At 41.4% G+C, this 26,169-nt stretch overlaps 1 protein-coding gene and 1 long non-coding RNA gene across 3 annotated transcripts; one reads left to right on the top strand and one right to left on the bottom strand.

Moving 5' to 3' along the window:
- Positions 1-420: 420 nt before the first annotated feature.
- Positions 421-6,442, bottom strand: DRD1 (dopamine receptor D1). 2 transcript variants are annotated; one of them, XM_045026278.1, is made up of 4 exons: positions 5,986-6,442; positions 4,353-5,259; positions 4,091-4,227; positions 421-3,588 (listed from the first exon to the last, which is right to left on the bottom strand). In XM_045026278.1, exon 4 carries the CDS (start codon positions 3,578-3,580, stop codon positions 2,225-2,227), a length of 1,356 nt encoding a protein of 451 aa, XP_044882213.1. In that variant the 5' UTR covers positions 3,581-3,588; positions 4,091-4,227; positions 4,353-5,259; positions 5,986-6,442; the 3' UTR covers positions 421-2,224. The 2 variants fall into 2 exon arrangements, with proteins under 2 accessions (XP_044882213.1, XP_044882212.1); XM_045026277.1 differs by having other exon boundaries at positions 421-4,227.
- Positions 6,443-9,047: 2,605 nt separating this feature from the next.
- On the top strand, positions 9,048-16,327 carry LOC123375410. The gene is made up of 3 exons (XR_006581434.1): positions 9,048-9,116; positions 12,205-12,369; positions 16,149-16,327. It is a non-coding gene; the product is annotated as an uncharacterized LOC123375410 (long non-coding RNA).
- The last annotated feature ends 9,842 nt before the right edge of the window (positions 16,328-26,169 follow it).

Consider the following 26,169-nt stretch of genomic DNA (forward strand, 5'->3'; position numbering starts at 1 on the left):
CACAGAGCTTTAAAGAAAGACAACAAAAAGGCCCCAGGGGGTGTAATTCACCACTATGTTATTCCCGTTTTACACCAGTCCAACACCTTTGATATCAACCAATCGCCAGTGAATCAGGGCCTATGCATTTAAATGGTTCAGACCCATCATTTTAAAGCAGCTATTCTGATATCAGACATCTGAGCCCTTTCAAATTCCAGTCCAGAATGAATGGCAGCAGCCAACTGAAATAGAAACATGAAGTCATCTCAATACAAAGGGCTTTCTTCTGCTCCTATGGAAAATTCCTGTTAACCTCATTGGTATGGTGCCACATTAGGGCAACTGGGAAAACGTTAATATGTCCTTGTCTTTAATGTAACCAAATATGAGAAACAAAAACCAGAATATATTTAATAAATGCAATGTAGATTGTTTTATTTGACCTTCTGTTCACAAAATAATTTTATTATATGTATGAAAGCAGCATACAGGCAATAAAATTATGAAAACATTCACAATACATAAATAACACAGACCTGATGCAGGATGTATATATTTCATTAGACTTCTAATTTTTCTCTCGGTTTTCTTTTCCTGATAACACTTTTTGATAAAGGTTGTGAAGAGTTTCTCTGAAGGATATTTTGCTAACATTTCAAAAACAAATGGTTCTCTTGGAATGTGTCTGTATAGTAATGCCTGCCGATGGCTGTTGCTAATGTTTACTGACTGCTTTTGACATTACAAAGGAAAAGAGGCAGGGATTTTGATTTCAAAGTACAATGAAAAAGTAGCAGTTGTCAAAAGAAACATTGGCAAATTTTATGGAGCTCACAAGACATCTGGAAATGAGGATTGAAGCTCCATAGACATTTAGAAATGTCTTCATCCAAAATGGAAATGAGGCACTATTCATTATTCAATGTCCTATTAACATAGTTAAGACTAAAATTAATGTCATTCTGGTTTTCAAGGTAAAGCACTAAAGTACCTCACTTGTTAAGTTATTCTGGCTGTGATACATTAGCAGACAGACAGCATGATTTTTGACTACTGGTGTTTCTGCAATAATACAGATGGTAACAAGATTTGTCATATTTACTACCATTATAATCAATTGTGTTTATTCAGAAAAGATATCCAAGACTTGAAATAAGAAAAGTCTGAGAAAGCTGTTTATCTTACATAAATACAAAACATTGTATACTAATGATTGTTATATAAGAAGCTTCTCTTCTCAAATTGGATTCTTCTTAAGGTGGTATTCATATTTAAGGTATTTACAGATCCACAAACTGACATTCTAGCAAAGTCTTTGTAACATGAAACTTTTTAAAATAAATAGCAGCAATCCTTTTATTTCTATAAGGGAAGAGCTTTCTCAGCTTGTCAATCCATCAACTCTGGTCCTATTTTTTTTTAAGCAATCCCACAAAAAATACAATTCTACACAGCTTCAGCTTCATTAACACCCCTCATCTTTTGCTGTGCTTTTTATGATTGCTTCTTCTTTATTTACTTCATTGGCTACCCAGACTATCAGAGAGGGTTTTTTTCTTTTGTTTTTAATGGTCATTATTAAAGTGCTGACTAGTGGACTGGTCAAAATGCAGTTGTGAGACCCTTGAAATATCCCATTATTTAGACATTTTAAATAAGTTAAATAAAGCTAGATCTGTTATAACATATGAAAAATATCCATTTAAAACAATAAATAAATAAAACCAGTATCAACATATTATCTCCCAAGATCTTTAAAAATACCCATTCTCATTATAAGGCTCATTGTTTTTCAGAAATAATTTTAGAAGGCATCTACCTACCTTTTTAATCCCTCAAACTTTACTTAGAACCTGGTAGCACCCAGTAGTACTATACATGGCAAATTAAATCCTCTCATTTTCTTCAAAGGTTAATTGTTAAGTTGTTAATGGGGTTTTTTCTTGTCCTATTTTAAGATAGAAACCAGTTTCTATAAATATTTATAGAGCAGAAGAAATATTTTCTTTGACACTGCTTTCTACCTAAATTTGTGTCTCTGTTTTATTCAGTATGAACAACACAGAAATACCTTTGGGTTTTCAATATCTTTTTTGTTTAAAACGTTATGTTTGATTTGAACACCCAGTAATCAACTCTGAGCTTTGCGTGACAGTGTAATTCTCACTAGAGCTTAGTTTCTTACCAAAAAATCTTGTACATCTTTTTTGACTATTAGATTTTGCTGGGCTAACCTCAGTGTTCATGTTTTATGTTGCCCATTCTGAGTGATGGGGTTGATCTTTTCCAAAGACACGTCAGCTTCATAATCCAAGATACCGGACAGTGCTGGAGACATTTTCTCCAAGGTCTTAGACAGTTCACCCTCTTCTTCCTTTTTCAGAAGTTCTTCTTCTGGGCAGATAATAGCATGTGGGATCAGATACACCAGGTTACACTCTTTTGGGCTAGACCCTCTAGGCTCATGATGGCTTGAAAAAACGACTGCCCCATTGTTGTTGATACTAACGGTCTCTATAGCGTTGTTGGAAGTAGGGCAGAGTCTGTAGCATCCTAGCAGAGTTGAAAATGCCTTGCGGAAATCAGCATTGAAGGCATAAATGATGGGGTTCAGCGAGGAATTAGCCCATCCAAACCAAACAAAAACATCAAAGGTGGTGGAACTAATGCAAAAGGGTTCTGCTCCCTTGGATGGTGGGCTGGGCTCACAAAAGGGCACCATGCAGTTCAATATGAAAAAGGGTAACCAGCAGCATACAAACACCCCCATGATCACTGACAAAGTCTTTAAGACTTTCGTTTCCCTCTTGAAGGACATTTTGAAGGAGCTTTCTGGTTGTTGGCAATCCATACTGTTTCCATTCCCTGTGGTGTTTTGACAGTTCTTAGCGTGCACTGCTGCTCTTTCCAAAGCTGAGATGCGTCTTATTTGTTTTTGAGCAATCCTGTATATCCTTGTATAGGTGACGATCATGATGGCCACTGGGATGTAAAAGCTAATTAGAGAAGAGGAGATGGCATACATCCTGTTTAGACTGGAATCACAGTTGTCCATGGTTATGCCTTGGAAACTGGCATTTAGCTCTAAAATGCTTGTGGTTGTAGCTTTGTGCCAGTTCAGCTGCACAGGAATGAAGGAAATCAATACAGACAAGGTCCATGCCACACTGATCATGATGAAAGCTGCCTTGGGGGTCATTTTCCTCTCATACCTGAATGGACTAGAGATGGCCCAGTATCTGTCCACACTAATGACACAAAGGTTTAAGATTGAGGCCGTGGAGCACATAATATCAAATGCCACCCAAATGTTACAGAATGAACCAAAAGGCCAGAAACCAGCTATCTCAGCAACAGCTTTCCAAGGCATGACCAAGACTGCCACTAAAAGATCTGACACTGCTAAGGAGATTACAAAGAAGTTGGTCACCTTTGACCTCAGATGGCGAAATCTAATGACAGCAGCACACACCAATGTGTTCCCCAGAAGCGTGGAAAGTATCAGCAAAGAAAGGAAGCAGCCTGTAAGGATCCGAAAGGAGGAGTCCCTTTCCGCGAGCAACCCTTCCCCGTCCATTGTGGTGTCGTTCCAAGTCATAGCTTCTCCTGAGGGAAAATCATATCATGAAAATCATGATGACACCAACTCCTTTGCTTGCAGAGACTACAGATACATCAGGCGTCCATTAATTACTCATTGCCAGGTAGACCGAAGGTTTGTGGTATAGTCTCTTCACCCTTGGGTGGACCCCATGCTCCTTAGGAATCACATTAAGAGGCATCAAAAGCTGTGTGGCAAGTAGCTGAAATTTACAAACACAGTCAACTCTGCACCGTTTTTTTTTGTTTTTTTTTTAGTAATCCCTTCTGAATTACATTGTACTACTCAAGCACAAAATATCCCAATTAAAACAGGCCATCTGCATATGTCCTGCTTGAGTCCCCTACAAAAATACCCAACAGACAAGAGGGCAATCACTTTTCAATCACATATTCCCACTTAAATAGGCTATTGATCCAGTGTTTCCAGTGTCCATTTGACTAGCCCTTCAGATCTACTGAAGCGTATTACATTAGGTGCTTTTGTTTCTAATTTAATTTCACAAACCTCTAACTGATGAGACTTTTTTTCTCCCCTTTTCACCCTCAGTGCATTCCAGCTACAAAATACATTAGTTCTCTGTTTATGGGAAGCTTCAGGGAGCAACTCCTCATTTTGTTCCACATTGTTTAGGTCTCACAGTCCTAGAAGCAAAGAAAATAAATTTACATTGTGTGTGTATGTGTGTGTGTTTGTGTTTTTAAAGACTTTCAGTAAAGAACAGCTCATGTTATTTATTTTTAATTAAATGAGAAAATCTGAATCCTACCTTCCACCTTTGATTCTCTGTTTGTCCTGGGATGAAAGTTTGTCTCTCCTTCTTATTTAGTATTTGAATTGCATAGCAAATCACATATACAAAACCAACAGAGAGGCACTGCATTGCATCAGGTGGGAAAAAAATAAAAGCCAATGGTTAATCGGCAGGAATTAATTTTCAGATGAACAATAGGTCTGGTTTTCAAGCTCCTTCATAAAGATCTCTTGTTTAAAACTAGAGTCCTATAAGTGCATGGCCGGCTGCTTCCATTCCACCCAGTCTTTGTGCTCAGCCTGCAAACTTTGTTAACCAGCTCAGTCCTGGCTAAATGGTCATCACCCAAGTCACACTTTGTACATCCCATTGAAGTGGCACATCAGTACAAATCATCCAAAACAAAGGCACGGTATTTCCAACACTCTAGCAAGATCTGAGTGATGTTTCTGTCTTTCGAGCTTCACTGGAAGAAGAAATAAGGGGAAGAGGAGAAAGAAATGGGAAAGACCTGAGTGGAGCTCCCTTCAGCCACTGATGTAGCTGTCAGGCCGGTGGCTACCATAAGCTGTGGGAGTGTGTTACTATTCCTGTGGGAAAGAGTTTGCTCTGACACTTTGCTGACACGCTAGTTCTCCATAATCATCAAGGAATAATCCTCTTTCCAACTGCTGCTCCTCACAGTTGCATTCCAGGGATCAGGTCCAACTCCAACATGCCTTTCCCTTTAGACAAAGCCCATGTGAAGCAGGCTCTTCAGGGTCTCCTGCACCCTGCCCTGGGATTTACATCTCCAGTCCCAGGGACTTTCCCTCCGTCTTGCTGAATGGGGGACCCCGATAGCAAAGACTTCCTTCTGCCTGGGGTATCGGGTGGCAACATCGCCTCTCCAGGAAGTGTCTGTTTCACTTGGGTCTCCTTCCTAAAGCATTAAGAAAGGGGAAAGACAGGCATGGGACTATTCAATGGGCAAACGCTGCAGCTGCCCCCCAGTCATCCCCTCCAGCATCCAAGGCGCTATTCCATAAAGGAGCATTTCCAGAGCATCCCACACGACTTCCTCCTGTCTCATTGCCCCTAATCGTTTTGGAGGCTGTATACTGCACACTCAAGCCACACACACAGAGGGAGACACAAAAAGGGTAATAAATGCCAACACCCTGGCGTTTGATTGAACAAAGGGTATTAATTTCAGCTATCCTAAACAACATTCATCTCAGTGGCACATGGGGTGACACAGAGTATTTCACCATTTAAAACTAGACAAGGTAAATTAATTGACATGAAAAGTAAGCAGATGCAATTAACTTGTCCCTTTGAAATAGTCTAAAAAATGTAAAAGACAACACACATTATGTGCGCACATATACATTCACTCTGCAAGTAAAGATTATACACAAACACTAATGCTCAGCAACCCATAATCAGGCACAAAATACACACACACACACACCAACCACTGAAGAGCTACAAAAAACTAGAAAACTCCCAAACAAATCAAATGGCCACAAAAATTCACAGAAACACTAAACACCAACAAATCACACACACACATGTATTCAGACAAAAGACACAAAAGATACAACACACACAACTGGACTTGACACTAAGACCTAGTCAAACTCTTTCCCCTATGGCATGTACTCACCAACACAGGGGAGAAGTCATTTATCCCACAGGCTGGCTGTTATGGCTTGCAGATGAGGCAGGGATCCCAGCCGAAAGGACACTCGCCTCATCTTTCCCTGATGGTTTATTTCTCGTTTCTTTCCCACCTCGCGGTTTTCACTCCACATCCACACACTCTTTGACGTTCATTGTTCACCACATTCCAGGGGTGCAGCGACTCAGTGGGAGCCTGGCTCCCCCTGCTGGATGAATCCAGGTTTCTTTTCCACACATTATCTGACAGCACCTTGTGTGTGGGCGAAGTGAGGGGTGGAAGAGAAAGGAAGGATGGTGACTTCTCCCTTGGCTCCCAGATCCTTATAGCATCGGAGGGATTTATGTAAGAGGAGCCTTAGGCAGCCAAGCAAGGTATGAAAGATCAAGACCACCATGCAGGGCACCTTCCCCAAAGGAAAGTGAATTCCTTTTGCTAGCTCTATGCAGCTGAAGACTGGGGTTGCAGAATAGACAGAAAATGCCACAGATCTGTTGATTCCAGCCACATCTCCCACAGTAAATTGGCGACTCAGACCAGTCTTTTGAACTTTCTGGCCAAAATTCCCCCTTCCCCTCAAAAAACACCATCAAAATACAAGGGAGGAAGTTTCATCATTTCACCCCAGAATCAACAGGCGCAAACACATATACTTAGGAGGAAAGTGAATCATGGAATCGACATGGAGTTTTAGGTTAACACGCACATGCACACAGGCACACACTTTTTACCATTTTAAATGAATCTTAACCAAATCATAGAATTAAATCTTTCTGCTCCCCTCATGACAGCTCTGCTATTGACTTGCAAACTGTGGGTTACTGATGCATTGAATGCTGCTCACAGGGACTGCTTGCTAACAAAAGCTGGCATCTGGAGAGAAGAGAAGCAGCAAAAAACTGCTTCCCAAGCTACCACAAAATGCTGCATCTGACTCTTCTTAAGAGATTCAGCCTTATTGCCTGCTATTTCTGAAAATGAGCAACTACAGCAAGGTGATGTGTCCCAACCAGTGCCTCTAGCTGGCCAAGGTGGCACACCAGGCAGTCCTCACACCCCTGGCTGTGCTAAGCACTGTTCATACCTACAGGGAGGCAGTCCGTGCTCTGAAAAGTTTAAAATCTAGATAGACAAGGCAGACAAAGAGTGTGAGAATGTCAGCATTAATTATCCCCAATTTACAGGTCCCCATCGACAGAAAGATGAAGTGACTTGCCCAAGGTCATGCAGGAAAATTCTGGCAGAGTACAAATTAACTCCAGATCTCCTGACTTGCAGTCCAGTGTCTTAAGCATAAGGAACATCCTTTCCTCAAGCTGCAGAGTTTTTCCAAAAACTTGAATTTTGGTCATTTGGCTTTGTCTGTTTTAAAAATCCAAAGGACTCCATTTTCTTTAGCGCAAAAATTTGCTGTTGTTTCCCAACCACAATTTTGTCTTTGCAAAAGTTTCCAGGCGAACACTTGGCACCACAAACTCAACTCAGTATTACGAGGCAGAGTTCTGGCTAGGAGCAAAAGAGAGTTAGGGCTAAAAATACCCTTTTTCCCATGATACAGTCGAGCTTAGCTCTGCTCTATGCAATGAAAGAACATAAAAATGCTGCTTAGCATGTAACTCTCCTTTGTACAACAACCTTACTCCGCTGATGTCAGGAAATGAAGATATAAGACATCATAGACAATGGGGGGGGAGTTAAAGTCTCATAAAAGAACAAATAAAATCACTGAGCTGTCAAGCACTATCAAAGACAAATGTCCTAGGGTTTATCATTAATAATGTTGTTTTTATGCCATCTGTAATTTTTCATAATGTCATTTATAGCAGATAACATGAAACTAACCTTGACTAGCTAACTGAAATGCTTGTATTTGCATTTCACTTTCTTTCTTTCTTCGTTTTTTTGAAATTGCTTCTTAGCAAGTTCTCGTTCCCACATCTTATTATCCTGTCCTTTAACCATCATCCTTGAAGGAAGGAGTAAAAAATAGAGTGACTGCCAACTTCGATTACCAAACACTACAGAATTTGTTTTCTTGTCTAACAAAATTCTTTGCACATTTTCTCTTTTTTTCCTCATAAAATATTTAAGCTTTTTTCAAAACACAAAAGTAGAGCATTTGTTTAGCCTTCAAAACTCTCCAAATTCCTACTTCTGCCTTGCAGCAGAGGCCATGGGACAGCCTGCCCGATATAGGGAATCATGGCTGCGTATATGGACTTAGAGCCAGGTCCTGATTTCACTTCCACTTGTGTAAATCTGGAGTAATGCCTCCAGGTGGACTTTTCACCACTGTCATCATTCATCCGTAGATTATCCCAGGAGAAGCCAGTATAACCCAAGGTTGGCTCTAAACTGGTATCTCCTTTGATCCAAAATAGTTTAGATGATCTTCCGGGGTTTGAGGGAGAGGATGAGGATATGTCCCTGCAGAGGGGAAAGGTTCTGTTTTGTTTCTTTAATTTATTGGTTGGCTGAATTAATTCAGTATTTTTGTTGCTGGGTGGTATTCATTTGGGACTATACATTTAATCAATTGTTAGGAAGTCTACAGCTGTTTGTATGGGTTGGATTTTTGAAAAAAATAGTTAAATCTAAACTAATAAGCCTGTGAACCTCCTACAGCCACTGAAGACATGACATTCTCTGCTTGGTTAGTGATTCAGTGGTTGGTTTCAGAAGCCAGAATTGGTGTGGATTTCAGTTCTGGAAATTGTCTCCCCGATCTTGAGCATAAACCTAAATGTTCTCCAGTGGCAAGTCTGTGGATGAAGACTGTGTTTGGTTCAAGAGAGGCTTGGATGGAGTAACAAAGCCCTGTAAATATCGAGGCAGGTTTTCAATTCTAGCATTTTATACTGTGAGCCCTGTGGTACTCAAACATCACTGCAGATAATTTGCAGGCTTTTAAAACCTGTATGATTTAATAGTGTTTTAACCAGGTGAGTAATAAAATGAAAGTCATTAAAACCCCTGTATTATTAAAGTGAATTTAGTGCTGGTGTAAGGTGCCAGATTGACACAACCTTGGAAATCATTTATCCACAGCAGAGGATGGACTCATCTCCCCACTCATGTGCCTTTAACCTGTCATGGAGGGATTAGCTGTCTTTGAGGTAAGGACCTGACTGAAACAGCCAACAAGGGAGCACAATTATGATGGTGTTTCATGAGTTTCAGGAACAAGACCAGAGATCACCCCATTCATGTCATTTAGGTTATCAAACAGCTATTTGGCTAGTTAATGTCTTTCAATCACTATTGACCTATGCCAGCATCAAACCAGTGCCCAAGAGATTAAATCCTTTCTAGCGCCATTACCAGTCACCTCAGACAAACACTACTCCCACAAACTCCTGTAGAAGTAATAAAACACATGAAGGGTTAAATATACATGTCTCTGACTATATTGTGTAGCACCTTGGCACAAATGGTTTTAATCCACAAGGTCTTTGGAAAACTGAGTCAGAATTGAATGAGGTGTGAATTTTTCATTCAGAGATAAATATGCTCCTGTCTTCAAAATGGCACACATACTAAAGCTGGGGAGAAGGCAGCTCATTTACGAAAATTGTTTACAGTGTGTGGCTAAAAATTGTGCTCTTTTCACTCTGGGACTGAGGCCATGTGCATGGAATTTATCAGACATGAAATCAGCTTGGGAATGTTAGCAGAGATAAAGTCTAAACAAGTTGCCAAGTTTCCAAATAACTGTTATATTAATAAGCTAAAACAACATTAGCCTTAGTATCATGGGGTAGCCGTGTTAGTCTGTATCCATAAAACGTGCATGTGAAGAAGTGGGGTTTTTAACCACGAAAGCTTATGCTCAAGCTTTTATTAGTCTTAGTGTCGCCTACTTGGAAATCAGTGGTTGTCGGACACTGAACAAAAAACCTCCTTAAAGATCCAGGAGCCACATCAGTTAACTATTATCAGGGTCAGGCATCTCCAAAGGAAAAAGATATGAAGTGGGAGGAAGTGTAAGAAGGGCATGATGACAAATCATGGATATCATACAAAGGTGACAGACAGTTCTATTACTTTGCACTATAAAGCCTCTTGCATACAGGGATCTCAAAATAATTCACAAACAACTAAGACACAATATCCCAGTGAGGCTGGTGTTATGGCTGGTCTACAGATGTTTAACTAGATGCACAGAGAGATTAAGCTCAAATTTTCTAAAGTGGTAAATTTTGGGTGCCTCTGTTTTTATGTGCCCAGCTTTAAACAGGTAAGGCCAGACCTCTATAGATGCACAGTAACCACAGCTCCCACTGAAAAGGGGGAGTGGCAGGTGTGGAATCCGGCCACTTTAAAGTAAATGCCCACAGCTTTCATGTCTAAAACTGGGCACTCAAAAAAAGATATTTATGAAAGTTTGAGCCTAAATGACTTGCCCAAGGCAACTCAGTAAATCAGTGACAGAGCTGAGAATTTAATCCCACAGTCTGGCTCTAATCGATAGTCAATATTCCAGCCTAGTTGAATTTTCACTAGGAAACTCTGCATCACTTTATTAAAGGAGTTTACTTCATTTGGAGATTAAGATACCAGATTTTTCAAATCTTGTCGTCTTTGTTTGCATGGTTTTGCCTACACAGCCCAAAGGATCTACATATGAAAATCCCTTCTATTGCATGTACAAGTGACGGAGTGAGTGATAGCTGATGCTCAGAGTCCGAAGTTAAAGTTATTTTCTTCTCATTCTCAGAAGATGTTTATTCAGCTTGCTGATCTCTGAAAGGATTCATTGAATATAAACCACCAAGGATCCCTTTGAAATGTAGCTCGCAGTGCTTTATAACAAATTGATTCTTTTCGGAGATCAGCAAGCTGAAAAAATGCACTCGAGAGAGAGGGAGAAACAATAGAATTTATACTTTGGGCTCTGAGCAGCAGATGTCACCAAAACAATTCCCTATCCCTCCAACCCAGGGGAGCCCTGTAAGCTGTAAATTCAGCCTAAATAGCTATGAAGAGAATGATGTCATTTAACCTGCTGGTCCTATACCTTTTACTTTCTTCAATAGATTTCACCCATTCCCTTCCCCAGCTCCAGAGAAAGAAAAGTCCTTCTCCATAAGCACACTAGAACTAAGCATAATCCTGCCTCATACAGTCAGTCAAATCAGAGTGGAGCTACACCACACCAGGAATGATGCACATAGGGAATTCTGAAACTCCTCAAGGATCCCTTCATACAATTTCCATGCTATTGGTCCACAGCTGGACAAGAGGCTCAGTTTGCCTCCTCCAGCAGGGAATGAAAATGTGGTTCAGCCATCAAAAATTGCTGGCTCTCCAAAGATGTGAAGGTCCTGTGATTCCCCCGGCTCCTGCCTTCTCCGACTCTCCTTCCAAATGATATAATGCAGCAGCTAAATGACCAAGGCTGCCTACTGCCACTTCCCTCCAGGGGAATGCAGAGATCGGATACCAAACTGCAGAGGGACAATGTAAGTTAATGCTGATGAGAACAGCATTACCTTACCATTCATGATCCAGAGGTTGTGGGGAGGAAAATAATGCTACAGAGCAATGCTTCTTCAGCACCCCCTCTTCCCAGAACCACAAGTCTCGTGTCCGTTCTGGCTGCAGAACAATAGGTCCCCACCTCTGGAAATCCAGACCCTACAGCCAAGATCCCTTCTTTAAAAAAAATAAAGTGAAATAATAAAAAATAAATGAAATAAACCATCTGATTATTTAAAGCAACAAAATATACACTTGATGCAGCGTTGTACTTTATATTCAAATGAATGCAGACAAGTGAGGGCTATAACTGATGGGTATGCTGAGCACTGATGGTATGACTAGCCCTGTGATGATGGCAGACCTCACTGGGGGCTCTGCTCTAAGGGCAGCTCCATCCAGGGCAGCAGGTGCCTCTGGCCCTGCCCATCCTGGCTGCAGCATCCCCAGCTGACCTGTCTCTGAGCACCTCCCTCCACCCCACCCAGGTTGGCACCTTCCAGCTCAGAGGATGCTCTGTAACCAGGAAGGGAAAGGGTCCACCTAGCAGGGGAGCACAGGGGAGCAGGGGAGCACAGATCTGGCCCACGGGCTGCCAGTTGAACAAGCCCCAGTAAAAACCCCCTTCGTTATATTATTATTTTGGGCTTTGTCATTTCTTTGTTGGTGTTTGTGTTGAGGTATTTGATTGTTTCTTGTACTGAGTTTTATACTCTTTGCCAGCAGTGGTAGAATTATTCAGTTTTCCCAAGGGACGGCATCCTTTGTATCCCAGGCATAGTGAGGAGTCACCATGGATGGAGGCACCAAGTGTCACAAAAAAGAACCCAAGATTCAACCCATGCAAGGAGAAGGGAAAAGCCACCTCAAGGAGCAACCATCAGGGAGGAGGTTTGAGTGTACTACACCTCGGGCGAGGGGCAACATTATTATTATAATTTATTATTATTATTATTTTATTATTATTATTTATTTCAGTTTGCTTAAAGATTTTTCTTTTGTTTTCACCCCAGCTGAGCAACACTGCTAGACATAAAGAGAAGTAAAAACGTGACCACATGAATCAAAATGAAGTAATCAATAAAATGTCTGGCACTTTCCTTTTAAAGCTGGCTTTGGTATATTAATTAGCAAATATAAAATGAAAAGCCAAAGCCAAAGGTAGAGGATAATTCATTAAAATGAAATTAACCTGAGACATAATCAATCCCAAGTGGATGGCTAAGGATGGAATACAAATAAACAGTTATGTTAGCAGCAAAACTGTTCACACACTGATGTGTGTTATACTGACTTATAACTGCAGCAAATGGAATCTACAATACCATGGGTTGCCAGAAAATAGCTCAGTAAGTGGCATTCTTGATTTGAGGTTATGGTCCCAATCCTGAGCTGCATCCCAGCCATTTTTGTTGGTCCACAAAGTGGATCCTAAACCCAGTAGATCCAATCCCCAAAGGATCCTCTTCTATGGAGAGGAATCATCAGATAGTGAAGAGCTGACATAGCAGCTCCAATGACAAACATCTGGCAGTAGCTGGTATACGATGTGTGGTGAGGATGGAGCATGTCTGGACCCCCTTTGCACACCACTGATCTCCAGTTCCTGTAAGGATCCCTGGAGCCATTGTCAGCTGGCATACATTAGAACAGGCGTCAGACTTTTTATGTTGTACCCTGCCTATTTTTAAAATCAAAATAAATGCACATTTTCATAGACTTGTTGCCAATGAGCTGAAATGCTGCATACTGTACCTGCTTCAGCCTTTTTATAGTAGTTGTGCCCAACCACAGGTAGACCTAGTACTCAGCCTAGTACTCAGGGGTGGCTCCAGACCCCAGCACGCCAAGCGTGTGCTTGGGGCGGCATGCCGCGGGGGGTGCTCTGCCGGTCACCGGGAGGGCGGCAGGCGGCTCCAGTGGACCTCCCACAGGCGTGCCTGCGGAGGGTCCGGTGGAGCCGCGGGACCAGCGGACCCTCCGCAGGCACACCTGCGGGAGGTCCACCGGAGCCGCAGGACCGCCGACCGGCAGAGCGCCTCCCGCGGCATGCTGCCCTGCTTGGGGCGGCGAAATGTCTAGAGCCGCCCCTACTAGTACTTTACCTATTATTGTATTGGGCATGATCCAAAATACACAGGGCCAGATCCTCAGTGACGAGTGTTTTTGTTCCCCCAGTTTGGGGGCTATTCCCCCAGCATTGTTCAAAGCTTCCATGACAGGTCCAACTCTGCATGAAGCATTGGTGGACTGCTGATGAGAATATGGCCTGAGGTGTTTAGAACTCGTAATAGGACTTAGATTCATATCTGGTGTAGTACTAGGCAGGTTCTAAATGGAGTCCTTGATCTAACTAAGAGTTGGGTACAACCCCACCAAAAAAAAAGGCGGGGGGGAGGGTTGAAGCTGGTACAACGTGCAACATCATACCTCATTAGCAAACAAGGTCACATAACACCAATGCTCCACAGCTTCCATTCTCATGACAGCAAAGTTCTAAGAGCTGATTCTAATTTCCATGGTCTGGGAGCTTTCTACCTCAGAGATCAACCTACTCTTCATGATCCCCCAAGACCATTGTACAACATAGAGATGATACAGCTGTTTAGGCCCAGGTTCTGACCATCGGGCCTTGGAAACAGAGTATTCCTGGAAGCAGCAATATGGCTATGGGCCTCTCTGCCAGAACAGATCAATCTGAGGCTGATGGTGTTCACAGCAAGGTGTAAAACACATAGACAAACAAACAGAGCTAGAGTGCTATCTTTCAGATGAGACATTAAACAAATGTCCCTTCTGCCTAAATTGGAAGTCCAGGTGAAAATTAAAGAATTAGCCTAGTGTTCTGACCTATAAAAAAAAATCCCAGCTCCTTTTTCCCTCTAGCTTCCCTCATCAGGGTTCCCATTCCAACCACAGCCTTCACTGCAGTGGTGCCAGTGCTGATTTTGACACTTGCTATGTCAGATGGGATCATTGACTCATTCTGATCCCAAATTTGTGACATTCAGCTAGTCACAGTCTGCTCTGATACTCTTAATTCCTTGTCTGCCCTCTATTGCTAAGTGAATTGTTTGCTGCGAGTGGAACTAGCAGAGCAGTCACTGAAGGGTGGTGCTTTCCTTGTCTGGAAATGTTCTCTGAGATTCATCATAGATTTGTCAAAATTTGTTTCAGGGACAGTGTCCTCTAATGTCTCAAAACTGTCTTCTGCTCATTCCCCACTTAGTTATAACAGCACAAGGTCATGTTTTTATGGCATGTTTATATTCAGCTACGGCAACCTTATAAAACCTAAATGTCTTTTTTGTATTTATACCACTCTGAGGACACACTGGCTAGGCTCTCTGCAGCTATGAGGAGTACAATGGCTTTGTTTTAAAAAAAGGCATTTTCAGGCTAAAAATTAGACAAATTTCGAGCAGTTTTCTTTAACCATGTTGCTAATTAATTCAGATTGTGAAATCCGACACCATCTACTTGATTTTTCATTATTTACAATGGTTGTTTACATTTTTTGCATTTCTTTCAATTTGAGCCATGAAAATAAGTTGGTCAATTCAATTTCAGGTTTAGTCTGTTTCGTTTTCTTGGTGTCTGGCACTGGCAAAATGTTCCAATGCTTTGGTTGCAAACACAAAAGGGAATCCTTGTTTATTTGTTTTGTTTGTTTGTTTAAAAAAATTATCACTTTTTTTTAAAGCCATAATACCAGTCTTATTTGTTCTAAGTACTGTATTGTAAAAATGTGTTTTTGTAGAACTAGAATTTGGGATCAAATTTGACCGGATAGTTGTCCTACAATGGTATATGGTGATTTGACATAATGATCTACCTGGTTTTCTGTTTCTCCATTCCTGCATTGAATATTGGACCAAAGTGCAGGGCTAAGCTTTAAGCCCCCTTTGTACTTCCTGAATTCTGAGACTGAGAGCCTGCTCAGCCTCTGGTGTAAATTACAGCAACATAAGGCTCATTTTGTTCTGGCTGGGACAGTTCCCAATCGGCTGTCTCCACCAGCCTGGAAGAGCAAGAGCAAAACGCATCCTGACCATACCGTCTTCCTTCCCTTCCTGGCAGGGGCGGCTCCAGGCCCCAGCACGCCAAGCGCGTGTTTGGGGCGGCATGCCGCAGGGGGCACTCTGCCGGTCGCCGGGAGGGCGGCAGGCAGCTCCGGTAGACCTCCCACAGGCATGCCTGCAGAGGATCCGCTGGTCCCGCAGCTTCGGTGGAGCATCCGCAGGCACGTCTGCGGGAGGTCCACCGGAGCCGTGGGACCAGCGACCGCCAGAGCGCCCCCCCGCGGCATGCCGCCGTGCTTGGGGTGGCGAAATGGCTAGAGCCGCCCCTGCTTCCTGGATCCTGGCATTCCTTTACACAAGGGAGCCAGTAGAGATCTATTGCAAGGGCTCTATGTCAAGTGTGAAACCCCTAAGCCCTGGTACTCCCTTGTGACTGTTTCCACTACTTTTACTACATGCAAGGAGGTAGCAGAGAATCATCTCCAAGGAGTAAAATACACAGACAGATGCTAAATTTCAACCTGAAGCTTCAGGAAGATTTTCAGTAGATTATCAGCATGATCAATTTCTCAGCAAGAAATTAATGTTGATATTTAATGCAGAATAAAGCTAAAAATGTGTTTGCAATTACACTTTTGTGTCTATCAGATATTCATCTTGAGATGTACAGAGGTTATGCACTTCGTTTCTTATCCTGCAAGATGCTGAGAACCAAAACTCCCAGAGAAGCCAGTGATGGCTGGATACCTCTCAGGAGTAGGCCATATATTGGCATTTTTAAAATCAGTTACCCTGAATTCCTAGTAGACAGACATCCACATCACAAAATCCACCACCACGATTGGCACTGATTGGCACACTGACTGGAAATCTCAGCAGAGCGGCAAAGGATCAACTGGAGCGCCTCTCTCATCCCTAGAAGTGATCCCTCCAGGTCAGTTTTGAGACATGGTGGTGAAGGAATGGGATGACGCTTTCTGCTGCCTATCCTAGATGTGTATAGTAGATAAATAGAGGATGTTTATCAGGGCTATCAATTTCACCCATTCCGTGAGCATTAAAATCCCTCTGGTAGTTTTAGAATAATCTAAGCCTTCAACTTCTTTTAGCTAAAAGATGAACATGTTGAATGTCTCAGAGTGGATTGGTGGGGGTTAAGAGATGGGAGAGGGAACATATAAAGGGGCTGGGCCTTTTCTGAGCTATTGTATATTATGGGATCTCAGTATAGGCCATATTTAAAGGTTCAGTGGACATTCTAGGCTGATTCCTATTTTTCATGCCTTTAAACTTACCAAAAGTAGGTCTTTGGGGCTGAAATTTCACATGCTCATTTTCAGCCCAAAGGTGAATTTGATGCTTTAGTGTTTCTCAGCAGTGAAAATTTTACTTTTTTATCTAAAGTGTTACTATTTTTTTTATTTACTTACATGACTCTATAATTATTTGCTTTTGAAAGTTCAGACCTGTCATCTTCAATGAGGGGAAGTCAATATGACATGCTGAGAAACATTTGGTTTGGAGCGAAGAAAGTTGTTGTTAACGTTTGAATTCCTTAGCTGATTTAGGTGCATCAACTCTGATGGTTCATGATGTTGAACCTTCTAATATTCACTAGTGCCTGCATATCTTACAATGTTTCTTGACTGTCCCATGCTCTGTAAGAGCTATAACCTAAGCATAGTACTAGGAGCCAGCAACTGCTGACACTGACTCCCAAGCCTGGTCTACACTGAGGGGGGGGAGTCAAACTAAGGTACACAAGTTCGCTGAACTCGAACTACCTTAGTTCGAACTACTTACCCGTCCAGACGCCGCGGGATCGAAGTCCGCGGCTCCCCCGTCGACTCTGCTGTTCGCGGTGGTGGAGTTCCGGAATCGACGGGAGCGCGTTCGGAGTTTGAACTATCGCATCTAGATTAGACGCGATAGTTCGAACTCCGAGAAGTCGATCGCTACCCGCCGACCCGGGCGGGTAGTATGGACGTACCCCCAGTTCGGCCTGGGACATGTCAAACCTCTCTTTTTCACTTTCCTTGTCTGTAAAATGGTGATAGAAATACTTCAAACTGCCACACAAAGACGTTTAGTCACTCAGACACTATGGTGATGGGAACAATACAAAATGCTTCTAAAGAATGAGTGTTAAATAGGGAGGTAGTGTAGTCTAGCACAGGGGTTCTCAACCTTTTTCTTGCTGAGGACCCACCCCAATATGCTATGAAAACCCCACGGCCCACCTGTGCCCCAACAGGTTTTCTGCATATAAAAGCCAAGGCTGGTGTTAGGGGGTAGCAAGCAGGGCAATTGCCTGGGGCCCCCACGAAGCTACATGGCTCAGGCTTTGGCTTCAGCCCTGGCCTGTGAGGCTCCGGGCCCCGGCCTTCAGCCCCATGCAATGGGGCTTTGGCTTTCTGCCCTGGGCCCCAGCAAGTCTAATGTTGGCCCCAAAGAACAAGAGCTAAGTTCTATTCCTGACTCTGCCACTATGATGCTGGACAAGTCATGTCACCTATCTGTACCTCAGTTTCCCCCTCTGTAAAAGGGGGGAAATTATGTTCAGACCCTTTGTAAAGGACTTTAAGATCTACTGATGACAAGCATCATATAAGAACTAGGTATTATTGAGATGAATTAATATTTTAATGCTTTTTGAAGATTAAAACGGTGCCTTATATAATTCTCATTATGAAAGGCGAGTGATGCTTTTTGGCCAGGAAGTCATTCAGATCTACTGAATGGTGATCCTTGAAGCATATATATGTTCTAAAGTGCTGGACATCTTACTCAGGAAGACCACTGCTCAAACTTCATTTTGATACTGAAGATGTATATGTGCATCCTGGGATGAATAAATTATAGGAGTCATAATAAATTTTGGAAATCAGAGGGCAGTGTCTGGATGCTTCAAAACAAATTGTGTAAACAGACTTCACCTTCATGATTTTTAGAATTAAATTAGAGTGAGCCTGGTGAATTAATTAGATGGCTGGCAATCTAATGCTCTAGGCTTTCTGGTTATCTCTGATAGCAGCAGCCGGTGACTCCTGAGGGTTGTAACCTTATCAGAGCTTGTAATTTAAGTAAGATAGGGCCTGATGAATACTTGGAAGGGAGACCTCCAAGGAATAAAAGGAGTCTATGACCCATGCCACAGCCACTATTTATGCCATTGAGGAGTTCTTGTTACAATTCTACACACGCTCAACCTCCTTTTATTTATTTATTCTTATTCAGGAGTCTTTGGTATCTTGGAGAAGGGTCAGGTCAGCCATTTTGAAGAGGAGATGGGCAGATCTTTGTTGTTCCTTTTTATCTGTGTGCAAACTGTGCTGCTCCTGAACTTTAAAATCAAAATAAATGCACATTAGCATAATATTTCCTACTCTGTGTATCTTCCTTGGTAGACTAATAAAACTAATTTTTTATCTGAATTCACTAGCAGCAATCTACAAGTGACCATTTTTGTCTTCACCTTGCACTCATAGGAAAACAGGGATCATGGGTTACTGATTAGGTGTCAACTTTTCAGCTGGCCTGCAAACATGCATCCATTGAATAGTAAAGTGCATCTATTTGTGCCCACAACACACACATTAGAGCTGTTTGAAAAATGGAATTATCCTTTAGAAGAGAAATTTTGACATTTCAAAATTACTTTCCATTTGAAATCTAGGCAAAACATCAAAATATCAAACATTTTCATAAAACCAAAAAAACCTGAAAAGTTTCAAATCAGACCAAAATGGAAATTTTTAACATTTCCAATTGAAATAAAATATTCTGGTACATTGAAATGAAATTTATCATTTTAAATAGACACTTCCAAATGAAAAATAAATGTTTCATTTCAAAATGTCAATTTGAAATGAAATTTTTCATTTAGGACATGTCTACATTACGCGCTGGATCGACGGGCAGCGATCGATCCAGCGGGGGTCGATTTATTGCATCTAGTCTAGACTCAATAAGTCGACCGCTGAGCACTCTCCTGTTGTCTCCAGTCTCCAGGACTCCACCAGGGTGAGAGGTGCAAGTGGAGTCTACAGGGGAGCATCAGCCGTTGACTTACCACAGTGAAGACACCACGGTAAGTAGATCTAAGTACGTCGACTTCAGCTACGTTATTTATGTAGCTGAAGTTGCATAACTTATATTGATCCCACCCCCGCAGTGTAGACCAGGCCTTAGATTCTCCTGATTTGGACAGAGTGGGAGGTGAAAGAGCATCAAAATCAACATTTTCCTGAAGAAAATTCCAATTTTGATTAAACCATATTTTCTGACAGGAAAACGTTGTGGTAAAGAAAAATTCAACCAGCTCTATCTCAAACTATCCTGATGTCCTTTTATTTAATTCTACTGCCTTTCCCAAACTCAGATGAGTAAGAATACTCTGGGCAATTTCCCTCTGCCTCACCACCCCCAGGCACCTTCTAACCCCCAGAATGAATCACACTCTACAGACAGTCTCTTATAGTTTTTTGTCTGCCCACTCACAGATGGTTCCTGGCTCAGCTTCAGCCACCTTGAACTTTTACTTTCTGTGCATTGCCACAGGAAAAAGAACAAAATGGCTATCTGTCAACTATAGAAAAAGCTCCAAGCAGGGACCAGAGTAACCCTTAAAGGAAATACTGATGAATGAGGTTCCCACATTGCATTTTAACATGTTGTTTTCAAGGATGTCCATAAATTGAGCAAATTGTGGAGCTCAAAACAGTATTTGTTGTGAAAAATTAAAAATTAAATTAAAATTTCAAATATATAAATTATATATATATATATATATATATATATATATTAGCTCACTTAGCTATTGATTTTGGTTACTTGTTACTATATGTAAGTGAGAGTCTCTTAACTTTATCATTGCATCTCCTTCTTTAGGTACATATTCTGATATCCTCAGCAGTATACAAATGGAGCTTGGGGAAACTATCCCCAAATACTCAGGATACCCTAACTATAAAAGAACCCTCATCAGAACTTAAACCTGCCCTACCATGATGTAACCTCCAAAGGAGCTGGAAGACAGGTTATATATCTAAAACATGCAGCTTGAGCAGTGAGGTCCTCTCTTGCTGATTTATTCATTCTCGCTTGTTCTGTGCCTGCTGCATGGCTTCCCAGAGGTCTTCGGCGGCATTTCGGCGGCAGGGGGCCCGTTAGTGCTGATGAAGACACAGAGCGACTGAAGTGCCCCCCGCTGCCAAAATGCCGCTGAAGACCAGGACCGCCGCCAGGTGAGTACAAGCCCCACAGCTCCCCCGCTTTGCCCCAGGCCCCCTGAATCCTCTGGGTGGCCCTGGCCTGCTGAGTCTTTCCTTAGTGAAAATGTTCCAACCAGAAAGTAAACAAAATAAAATAAAACAGTTTGCAATTTTCCTTGTGCTTGTGTGCCTCCTCCTACAAGAGTTCAGTACCTCCCTGGGGAGTCCAGCCTTAGTTTGAGCAACACTTTCTCAAAGCTTATTGAAAAGCATATGGTACAGGGATGATTTGCTGGCAATCCCCATGCATGTGTTTTAGTGCTTTTTAATCATATCCTGGAATTATTATGACTCAAAAGCCAATGAGCAGCTTTAGTGTGTCCTAAACAATTTCAGCGAACACATACAGTAAACATGAAGCTGCTCCTGGCTTCAGATGGGGGGTGGGGAGGTTTGCCGGCTTCAGCCCCACTCCCAGCTTCAGCCCAGGGTGGGGGAACGCCAGAGCTCTGGACACCAGGTTTCATCCGCAGGGCCTCATGGTCCTCCTGAAAGGGCTCAGGGACCTCCAGGGGGCCGCGGACCCCGGGTTGAGAACCGCTGATATAGACTTTTCTCAGGTGAATAATCCCATTGACTTCAATGGAAATAATTGCATGAGTAAGATCTGCAAGAAAAGGCCCCAATGTAGGGCATACATGTTCTCAAAAAGGGAATTTCAGTATAACCAGAAGTAAGAAAACCATTACAGTGCCTTGCATAGAAAACAATTGTGAGGTGATTTCTAAATAAAAATGCTTTCTTTAAGATTGCTGTAAGCCAGTGGAAAGACTCCGCAGAAAACCATTTGCAATCAGCAATGTCTGGTCCTCAAAGGATAATGGAACATATATATTGCTATATCAGATGAGACCAGTGATCCATCTAGTCTGTGGTACTGGGAGTGGGCTGAGTTTCCTAGATGAAGAGTCTGGATGGGGCGCTGGGAAGCTCTTGTTGTTATACACAACCAGCTGGAACCAGACTCAAGAAAGCAGATCCCTTTCAAGCACCTTAAGCCACTGAGTGACCACTGAGCACCATATGATACTAAGAATAAAAGGGATACATGAAAATTGTTTAGGGATTGAAAAAGTTAAAAGAAGGGCCAGATACATTTCAATGTCAAATGAACAGTGACACTGAGGTAGCTGTTAAGTCTTGTTGCATATACCAAAAATGCAGGCCAACTCAAGCAAAAGTGCCCATGTTGGTGGCACAGGAAAAAATAGTAAAGTAGGCATAAATTTGTTTATGCTGTCTGAAATAAACTATGTACTTGTCCTAGATCGTTGTTCTCACTTCCCTGAGATAGCCTTACTAGAAGATATTACAGCTAAATAGGTGATTGTGCATACTAAATCGATTTTTGCTAGTGATGGTATACCTGACATAGTAATGTTTGGCAATGGGCCACAGTTTAATGGGCATAAGTTTAAGCAGTTTGCAGTGAAGTACAGATTTAGGCATGTAACCACTAGTTCCCATTATCTGCAATCCAATGGGTTGGTGGAAAACAGTGTCAAAACACTTAAGTGCCTACTGAAAATGGCTGGGAAGTCAGACTCTGATGTGTATTTAGCACTGTTAATTACAGAATGGCATCAATGAAGCACAGTTTGTCACCTGCTGACATTTTGTTCACGAGAAAACAGAATGCCTGCACTATTAGAAATGGGTGTCAGAGTTACTGAGGACTTGCAGATTTGTAGAGACAGATAAGGGAAAACAAGAAACTCAGTCTGATTTGGGGGCTCAGAAGCTACCACCATTTCATGAAAAGCTCTGTGACGAGACACAACAGCACTGTGTCACAAGAGTTTGATCTGTGGTCATATGAGGTTGTCACCCCAGATGGACATGTACTACTGAGGAACAGGTGACAATATTGTCTCCAAATCCCAGAAGGGATGGAGATAAAGGGGCACTGAGTCTGCCATTTTGCCTCAGAGGGTTTCAGACAGGCAACAACCAGCGCAGGTTTGAGACAATAGAGCACCAGGACCTGGAACAAGTGGACTTGCCTCCTCCTCGCAACCATAGTGCCGATGTTCTAGGGGAGCCCTGTGGGTCCACATGACAGCACAGGGCACTTCAGAGACTAACTGAACATTGTTAGTAAGTGGTAGTTATGAGTTTGGTTATAAGTGTTTGTCGTTGTGTGTTATAATATTCTTGTTTTTAAGTGTTATTTTTATTAAGTTTTGTGTTGAAAGGGAAGATGTGGTATTGTGAACTGGGCTTTTAAGGCCTTTGCTACAGAGATAAAGATCTTGTCTGGCAGGTGTAACTCAGCAGCATCCAGAGAGAGGAAGAATTGTATCACTCACTAGAGAATCACCCCAACCCTCCCTTGACCTGAATGTTAATGGATTGCTCCTAGGAGCCTCTGTGATTCTTTCTGGCAAATCTCTGAAAAGGGACAAATCAGTATAGAGCACTAGACCATAACACTCACCTTTGAGAATGCCATTCACATCTCTTCAGAGAGGTAAGCACTTTCTAATGCCATCCACATCTCTTCAGAGAGGTAAGCAGACTTCATTTCCCACCTGCTGTATATCCACTTTTCACAAAGATCAGAAAAACCTGACATCATATCCCAAGCTTTGCCTTTAGCCTGTTTCAATATGTTGTATATGACACTGTGCTGCTGATAACCTAGTCCTGCAGTGCCCCTTACAGGACATGTATGTTAATAGTGAGCAATAATGTAATATGCAGCAGCTATACACTTAGATTTTCTCAAGTGAAGAGTCAATAATAAACTAGCAAGATTAAATGGATCTCTTGTTCCCAATCCATGATATAAATACACTTAAGGTACATGTGATTATTAATACAATAAAGAATATAGTATTGGGGGAAGGAGTTGTATGGTTTTTTGTTTTTTGAGGGGAGAGCTGTGTAAAAGCAGAGATCTTTGGTATTTTAGGGAGTGAAGGGAAGATTCCGATAGTCAAGAAACTCATTCTATAACAATACAAAGAAGACTACATTCATCACTAGTGTAACTCTATAGAAGTCAGTTGGCTCAATTCACATCTGATTTCCTCAGGGACCTCATTGGTAGCAAGTGTTTGTGGGGTGAGGGGACTGCAAGTTTTATGCTATCTGGAGTGGGGGTTATTCTAATTAAATGAATACCAGTTGCAGCCTCCAACTGTGAGGTTCTTGTATTATTATTTATTTGTATTTTCTCTTTGTGGGTGCAAATACTAAGAGTATAATAAATATACAATTGCTTCTGGTACAGTTAGTGATGCCATACCCCTTCTAGAGGGTATTGCTTAGGCTGGGAAAAGGCCCAGAATTAGAGCTGGTCTACAGATAGAGGGAGGGATTTCAATGAAAATGAAAAAAATACTTTTGTAAAAATTTTATGCAGAAAATTTTGAGTTTTCACTGAAAAACTGAAAAACAAAAATTTTTGGTCAAAAACTGGAAAAGATATTTATATGCCAGATGTGCTAAAGATTCATATGTCCCTTCATGCTTCAACCACCATTCCAGAATACATGCGTCCATGCTGATGGCGGGTTCTGCTCAATAACGATCCAAAGCAAAGCAGACTGATCGTTCTTCATCTGAGTAAGATGCTACCAGCAGAAGGTTTCTTTTTTGGTGGTTCGGGTTCTGTAGTTTCCGCATCTGAGTGTTGCTCTTTTAAGACATCTGAAAGCATTCTCGAGTTTCAGGTGACATTGTAAATAAGAAGCAGCCAGCAGTATCTCCTGTAAATGTAAACAAACTTGGCTTAGCAATTGGCCAAACAAGAAGTAGGACTGAGTAGACTTGTAGGCTCTAAAGTTTTACATTGTTTTGTTTTTGAGTGCAATTATGTAACAAAAAAAATCTACATTGGTAAGTTACACTTTCACAATAAAGAGATTGCACTATAGTACTTGTATGAGGTGAACTGAAAAATACTATTTCTTTTGTTTATCATTTTTACAGTGCAAATATTTGTAATAAAAAATAATAATATAAAGTGAGCACTGCACACTTTATATTCTGTGTTGTAATAGAAATCAATATATTTGAAAATGTAGAAAAACATCCAAAATATTTAATAAATTTCAATTGGTATTCTATTGTTTAACAATATGATTAATCACAATTAATTTTTTTATCGCAGTTAATTTTTTTAAGTTAATTGCGTGAGTTAACTGTGATTAATCAACAGCCCTATATATAGAACAATAAAAGGAGGGGAGACAGGGCGTATGTGAAGATACTTGTGCTATTTCTTTAAAACTATACCAGGATGCAAGACAATTTGTCTCTTTTCCATTGTGGTCATCATGAAACAGGGGGCAGGGAAGAGCAGGAGCAGCACAAGTGAGTATCTCCCCTACCTTTCAATAATCTCATGAACAATCCAGTCCTTAATTTAAAAATAAAAGCTATGATATACTATGTTAGATGTTAAGCATCATAATTACTAAAGATCAAGAAAATGCTTGTAATCAAAGAGCCAACGAATTCGTACATGATCATGTCAAACATTGGCATTTTTGTTTTTAGAAGAAGCCACTGTGCAAAAATGTCTCCAGTGATGTTGAGTTGTTTTCACTTACATTTTAGGACCAGGCACTGAGAGTAAATTTCTTTCCTGTCATGGGTTCTTTCCTTGTGCTTTGCTATGAGCGTTTCCCTGTTGCTCTTTTTTTCTGCAATATTTATAGAAGTAAATTAAAAAGTCCACCTTTAGTGTTAGGATTGACCTTTGAACCACCCGTTTTTTGCCTCTGAAGTTTTCATGAAATTGATTGATGATCCAATTTGCTCATCATCCAGATGAAGTATCCCATTACAGACGTGACCAGTAATACTGTTAAGAGTTATGTCAGCTTTTTCATTATACTCTTAGCTTCATGATATGACCCAGAAGACCATTGGTGCCACCTAGAAAGAGTTCACTATTCTGTGTCAGCAATTCCCATCAGGCCTGACAAACTTACTACACTCAACACACTGCTTTCATAGTACTTATCCCAAAAGTATCTTGTAAGGTTGCAAATGAAAGCGGATGTCACACTGGTCATTAATATCATTATGAACTGTTTGTACTGACACTATATAAAGAATTTCATTATATATATATACACACTGAAATCATGCTTTAAAGTCTGCAACAAGGCAGAGTGGACCAACAAATCTTCTGCCAGACAAAATCATGTCTATTTACCTATCTCTGTATCCAATGTAAATAAAACACTGTAAAGCCAACACAATGGAAATCCTGTCTGCATGTGAAGTCAACAAAAAAAATAGGGGGGAGGGCATTTGAAACCAATGTGGGAAGCACACCAGAGAATAAGCAACAGGGGAGAAGAATCTTATCTGGGAGTAAACTTTAAGAGGGGCATCAAAAAGGTTTACTGGACTATTAGAGGAAGAAAAAAGAACCCCTT

This window comes from Mauremys mutica, chromosome 8 (genome assembly GCF_020497125.1).
Source record: "Mauremys mutica isolate MM-2020 ecotype Southern chromosome 8, ASM2049712v1, whole genome shotgun sequence".
NCBI classification, from domain to species: domain Eukaryota; kingdom Metazoa; phylum Chordata; order Testudines; family Geoemydidae; genus Mauremys; species Mauremys mutica.